Source organism: Dromiciops gliroides, chromosome 1 (assembly GCF_019393635.1).
Source record: "Dromiciops gliroides isolate mDroGli1 chromosome 1, mDroGli1.pri, whole genome shotgun sequence".
Lineage (NCBI taxonomy): Eukaryota > Metazoa > Chordata > Mammalia > Microbiotheria > Microbiotheriidae > Dromiciops > Dromiciops gliroides.
The window spans coordinates 47755940-47762842 of NC_057861.1; the positions used below are offsets into that span (position 1 = coordinate 47755940).

General features: G+C 36.9%; 1 protein-coding gene across 1 annotated transcript in view; it reads left to right on the plus strand.

The window, feature by feature from the left end:
- Positions 1-6290, plus strand: part of ELAVL1 (ELAV like RNA binding protein 1) — an 83488-nt gene extending 77198 nt beyond the window's left edge. Inside the window, 1 exon segment of the mRNA XM_043990376.1 lies at positions 117-6290. Within this exon segment, the coding sequence (XP_043846311.1) occupies positions 117-441 (325 nt within the window). The 3' untranslated portion in view covers positions 442-6290.
- The last annotated feature ends 613 nt before the right edge of the window (positions 6291-6903 follow it).

Sequence of the window (6903 nt, forward strand, 5' to 3'; positions counted from 1 at the left end):
TCCACTGGTGGTTTGTTTGAGAGTTTTTGTTATCTATCTTCAGTTGTTTTTCTTCCATGTTGATTCATTTGATTGAATTGAAATTTTACATGAATATTGTGCTTTTTATTTGCTAGGTTCTCCCCTATGGGTGTAGATCACATGACTGGGCTTTCTGGTGTAAATGTCCCAGGAAACGCATCTTCTGGCTGGTGCATCTTCATCTACAACCTTGGTCAAGATGCTGATGAGGGAATCCTCTGGCAGATGTTTGGCCCCTTTGGTGCGGTTACCAATGTGAAAGTTATTCGCGATTTCAACACCAACAAGTGCAAAGGTTTTGGTTTTGTGACCATGACAAACTATGAAGAAGCCGCCATGGCCATAGCAAGTCTCAATGGCTACCGCCTGGGGGACAAAATCTTGCAGGTTTCCTTCAAAACCAACAAGGCCCACAAATAACTCGCTCCCGCTGTTTGGTACGGAATAGCTCACTCAGAGTGACACCAGTTGAAGCATTTTTTTGTTAGTGTAAAACTCATTTTGCGCCAATTTTCACGTGTTTGTCTTAGTCTAAATGAGAAGTGAAAAGGTTTTTTATACTCTGGGATGCAACCGACATGTTCAAATGTTTGAGATCCCACAATGTTAGACCAATTTTAAGTTTCTTAAGTTATTTCCTTTAAAATATATATGAAACAGAAATCTTAGTAGACTGCATTAACTAACCAGCCCCTCTGGATGGTGGTAAAATTGAAGCATGCTTTAACTTATAAGACTGTCTAACATTTGTTTCATTTAGTGTTTCCACAAACTGGAAAAGCAGTTCTTTTTCTTCTTAGTTGTTAAACTAAAGATGTTAGACTGACGCTGAGTGTGCTTTTTCTCCATAGCTTAAGCATTTAAAAAGATTGACGCCTTAGTTGACAGTAAATTGCTTTCTGAAGCAGTTTTCATTGCCACTTTTCTGTTGACTTAATCTTCAGTTTGTTTTTTTTTTTTTTTTTTAAAGTGGTCTTGTAAGTAGTAGCATGCCTGCCTGACTTTTAACACCATTGGGGAGGTAAGTTGCACGCTGAGCCGTGGCCAAGCTGTCAAAATTAAAGTACAAAGATTTTTCAGAAGCCCAAGTTTGAGTAGAAATGGACCAAAGAGTTTCAAAGAAACTCCAAGAAGATTCCAGAGTCAAATTTAATCTCCAAAACAGTGTGAACATATGTTGCTCCTTTGACATCCTGAATCTTTTGTCCAAATAGCATATGCCTGGTGCACTACATCCTGGTACATTATCTTTTGAGAGAACTTTTCAGTTTCAAAGATCAACATAGTTTAAATTCACAAGGATAGCTCTATTTTTTAATAACACATAAACATTTGAGCATTGTATTTCTCGCATCCCTTCTTGTGAGCGCTAGATTCTTTTTTTCTATCTTAGTAGGGTTTTGTTTTGAAAATTTGCTTTCATATGAACACTCAGCAGAAAAGTACTTATTTCTTGCCAGTTATCTATTAACAAGAAGACTTTAATTTGTAGTTTTAAAGATTAACCCCCAAAGTTTTCTTCATGCTGCCTTGACTATTTTGGGTTGTTCTGTTTCTGTTAAATTTTCTTTTGCTTTTTTGTGTTTTTTGTTTGTTTTTACTTTTGCATTTAAGACCATTAAATTTGATTTTGTTTTGCTCAAATTTTGTTTTGTTTTTTATTTTCAATTTTCTTTTATTTTGGATAGGTATTGTACAAAAGGTCCAACATTCAGGGAGAATTGTTAGGTCTTAAGGAAAGTTACTGGCCTCAAGAAAAAAGCCTTGACATATCTGTGGTGACAATATAAACTGTATCATCCCAAACTGATTCTTTTGTAAACCTACAGACATTGAAGTAGGCTGTTAAGAAGAGGCCACAAGAGGCAGGGGTAGCACACAGGAAGAGAAAACTCCGGGAAGCTGTTTCATGAACCTGATCTGATTTTTATATAACTAATGTACAGAGAGAGACAAAAAAAAAAAAAAATGGGATGGCTTAGGACCTGCAATTTATAACTATGACGTGAGATGGAACTATGTAAAGGTGATGTTTTTTAGTTATTGGTATAATGGAATTACTGATTTATTTATTTTTTTAAAAGGACAAATTAGGCAATAGGTATCACTCTCTCCAAATGCAGTTCACTATTTTCAGAAGCATCTGATTGGTTGGCCTCATAACTGCTTTCCATTCACCTAGTGCTTCCAAAATATTGAGTCCCTACCACTTGTTTGTATTTGCATCACAACTTTTTAAAAGGTTTCTTTTTTTACTTTTTACACATGATAAAAGATTGGTACCAAGGCTTGGCCTTGAGAGCTAGCCGGACACTGCCCAGGATCTACCTTACCCTCAGAAGTAAAAACTCCAAAGGAATGTAGCCACTTTTTATGACAAGGGTTTGTGGTCTCTGTTCCATTTGCTTTGTTTTAAATGGGGGGTGGGGGGAGGGTGGGGAAAGCGTAGCTTCTATTCTGGTCTAGAAACAGTGCCTATTTGCTGGAGTAAATGGAAAGGTAGTCACTGTGGTCTTACTGTAGAGAATTTTTATATTTTGAGTCAGTGTGTTCTATGAGAAAATAATCCTTTTTTGGTCATGGCAGCATTCAAAGCCTTTCTCTTAAGTCTTCTGGATGAAGACATGGTTTGTGGTTCTGAATCTTGCTTTGAAGCTACTGTATTTATTTACATTTTGCTGCCAGCTTTGGCTAGTGCTTGACTTCTTAAGAGAATTCTACCCTAAGTCGTATACTTTGCAAATGATGATGGCATCTTCGCCACATCTGTATTCTCTTTTCCTTTGATTCAGCTTGGTTGGTTCTTCAGACCCTGGGACTAATGGAAAAATATGGAGGTATTTGGACTTTTGATGTATCTGTCACCTAACATTTTTCTGGTACTTGGGGCCCCCATGGGTTTGAACACACTTGTCACCACAGGTCCCAGGTGCTTCTTCAGGAACATTTGCAGGAGGGTGGAAAGTTATAGCCGTTGATGTATTACTTCTGGTGGAAAACAATCCACCATCCTGATAGTTGCTCCAGCCGCTCTGCTTTGCTAGGAACATTTAGGAGGTTAGCTCAGCCCGAACCAGACTGTCAGGTTTGTTCCTAAAAGGGAGAGCTCACTTTTAAAATGTCATATTGCTAAAGGAATCCTTTCCCCAAACTTTGCTTTAAAAGTTTAATCCCACTCCTGTTTAAAAAGATGAAGACTCTACTTATTTTTGGAAATTCCTGTTTTCCCAAAGCTTCCTTATTTAAAATAACAATGAAAAGAATCGAGTAGACAGTATTAATTTAGAAAGCATAATTTTGCAAATATTTGGGATATTTTGATTTGATTCAGTTATGTTTTAGCTTCTGATTTCCCCATTGCTTATCAATTAGATCTCTTAGTAATTATCTGCTAAACAATGCTTAATTTGTGGTAATTTAAAAAAAATTAAGTTAACATTGTTGATTCTACCCTTGCAGCTTTGCCTTAAATTAATTCTTCATTGTAAAATACCATGTCCCCTCCAGAGAGGGTTTTCTATGTGCTAATTCTACCTCTAATAGGAAGTTCTTTCATTCTGATTCCCCACCCAAGGGCATCTGTCCTTTCTTTGCATCATCTAACAAGTACACTATTAAAGCAGATCTAGATTGTTTTTATGAATTTGGTACAGTCTGGTTAAGCCTTCTCTGCTTCCAGAAAATAAGATTTTTCCTATTCTGAAGGCAGGTGCCTTACTTAATGTTTGTAGATCTGCACTTGCTCTCAATGCTAGGAAAGCCTAGGACCCAAAGACCAGAATAGTTGGACTATAGCTAAGCAGCTGTGGTTATTTGCATACTCTGTGTTGAAATTGCTTGGTTTAGACTCAGCACAGTTGTCAGATTTGGAGACTGAAATGAACATGACTCAAGTTGTTTGGTTTCATATCAGATGCAGGCATCATTTTGTTTCTGTATGCTTTTGTAGCATTCATGTGAGAGCAAGATGGTAAGGACATCTTCCCCTTCTCCCTCAATCCCCTTTCCATAAACCAAATACCAGTGTACTGGATAAAACTCTTCTGGTCTTTGAAACACACCACCCCTGCCCAGTGTGGTTTGTAGGATATGGCGTCCGTGTTCCCGGTGGCCCTGCTGCTGGCACTTCCAGGCTACAGGCCACCATACTTCCTAAAGATTGACAGGCAGCACAGAAGGAAACTTTTTTGTTTGTTTTTGTTTTTTTGTTTTTTTGTTTTTTGTTTTTTCTGTTGAGTGGAGTTTGTATTTCATGAGCCATTTTAATAATGATAGAGTAGATGAGCTACCACCAGAATCTTTGAAATCCTATGGGGTTTCCATTTTAAAACTTTGATTTTCCTTTGTCTTGTAATGATTGTTTCTTATTTCCAATCCACCCTTCAGTGACATAGTTAAACATTTTGCTTGGTCATTGAAAAGCAAATGACTTTTGACATTTTGAGCACATAAGTTGGGATAATTGGTGATTTGACCAGTAACTTTGAATAGTACTGTACTTTAAATCTTGACCTGAAGTCTTTTTTAAAAATTGGTTCCATCTCTTTTAACATGTAACATTTTGCTTACAAAGTAATCTGTTGTGGGACAGGAGGCTTTATCAATTGTTTCCCATATTGTACAGTAGATGGTTAAACATTTTGTATATTTAGTGTGTTTTAAGTTATTGATTTGTTTTATATAAAATAATTTATTTTTCAGGTACCATTTTTTTTCATTTTAACTTTGTTTTTACATGGGTTTGTTTTCAATAAAGTATGACATTGCTGTCCAAAAGTCTAAAAGAAAATGAATCCCATTGTGTTCTTTTGAGAATGCTTCTGTAATTAGTTTTTGTGATTTTCAGAAAAGCACTACTGAGTTCTCCATCTTCCCATTGCTTTTTTATTCAAATGATTAAAAGACCTTTAGTGTTTTTTAAAAGAAAAATCAGACTTAGGTTTTGATAATCAAGAAGATTTCAGATTAATAAAGAAGCTTTGAAAGAAGAAACATTTTTTAAAAATGTAGTCTGAGTGTGAATATTATTTTTTTGTCGATGGCTTTCTCAAAAAGAATGAAACTTTTGAATCATTTTCAGAGTTTTTATAGATGCCAAATTGATATATTGACATGTATTACATAGATTTTACATGTAGTGGAAACATGCAAAACATTTTATTAAATTTGTTCACAGTCATATAGACATTTGAATTCAATTCCAAAGATAAGCTGATGCTTATTTTCAAGTACAATGTTGTGGTTTGGGGTTTTCTTTATGAGTCCAACCTTATTTGTGCAAATACTTGGTTCTTTTTACAGGCATCAGGGATGTGTTTTGCCTCACATGTTAACCTATAGTTTGAATTTTGTGTTATTTTTAGTTGTAAACAAAACAGGATAACTGACATGTTAATAGTTTAGGAACTGATCATTTGTAACTTTTATCAGCAGAAATGGAATTAAAATAATAATAATACAGTTGGTTTACTTTATACTTTTTAGGCAAGCATGTCTTTCCTCCTTCCCACCAAATGGTGCTGTATCCTTGGGAAAAGGGTTGCTAGACCAAAGTATTAGACAGTGAGGGGGAGGGAAGGAAAGAATTATGCTGTCGTGTCTTGAATGTCATTTGTGAAGTTGTCTTATGTGCATTGTGTTCATATGCCCTTCATCAAATTTCTGTTCTTCACGGGGAATGCATTTTGTAGACTTGAGAATTTTTTCCTGCTCAAGTCCCTTTGGCAATTATACAAGCATGCTACTGAAACCCCAAGAATTACCTAGTACCACCTTGTCCTATGATCCTTTTTACTTCTTCCTGTTATAAAAGTTCACCTTCCAGGCTCTTTTATCTACTACTGATTGTGAAGGGCCCTTAACTTCAAGCTCCTAGAACCCAGGGTCCTGTGGCTGTCAATTCTCTGCCTTTGGGCATTTCTAGGCCTACCACTGTTATTCCCACTTTATTTCTATAGTTTGCAGATCCTCTTAGTTCTTTCAGCATCTTCCCTTTTTAATTGGCTGGTTTTCCTCTCATCACCCAGAGCCAGAGCTTAGTTTTGCAACTATTAATTTCATATGCCACTCCTCCATTCATTTTTTTAACATGGGAAATAAAGTGTGATTTATTCACCCCAAGAAAACAAACTCCTTATCAGCCAGCACTTCCTGAGCACTTATTAGGTTCATTGGAAACATGTTAAATTTCTCTTGACCAGACTTTTAGTAGAATGTTGAAGTCACTGGTTTTTCCTTTCTCTTTTATGTGTGTCTTGCTGTAGTTCTGTGTTTATTTCCCTCTTTTTCAGATATGGAGAAGCTGTCCAACTGCTTCAAAGGATATTCCAAATGTCTCCGGAATGTGTCCACCACTGTTGGACCTGCCCGGGGCCTGCACTGCCTTGGGGAGGAAAAGGATGCACCTGGATGGGAAACCTGCACCAGGAATGTCCTTTGTATGTTCAGATCTTAGGGGCAAGCATTTGACTCCCCAGTTGGTCTTTTTGATACTTAATTGTCTCCAAGCAAAACTGCAAAATGTTGTCAACTTCTTGGCATAGGCTTGCAAATCTTGTGTTGTTCAGCTCTGTGGTTGATTGGTGTGTGGCTTTGGGGAAGTCACTGGCCTGGTTTTTATTTCTCTTATCTGTAAAATGAGAAGAATTTGGTGAATATGCATATTTCATCAATATGCACTGTGCCGTTAAGAGGAAATTGAACCTGGTGGTGGTTTTGTTACAGAGCCTTTCTCTTGAATTTCATATACCTCAGGATTGATGGACTTCCTGTTCTGTCAAAATCTTTCACTTTCACTTGAAGTTTAACTGCTTCAGTACTGAGCCTAGCCCTAGGATGATGAGTTGCCAAGCAGATGAGGCCAGGCTAGCTGCCTGAGGGTTT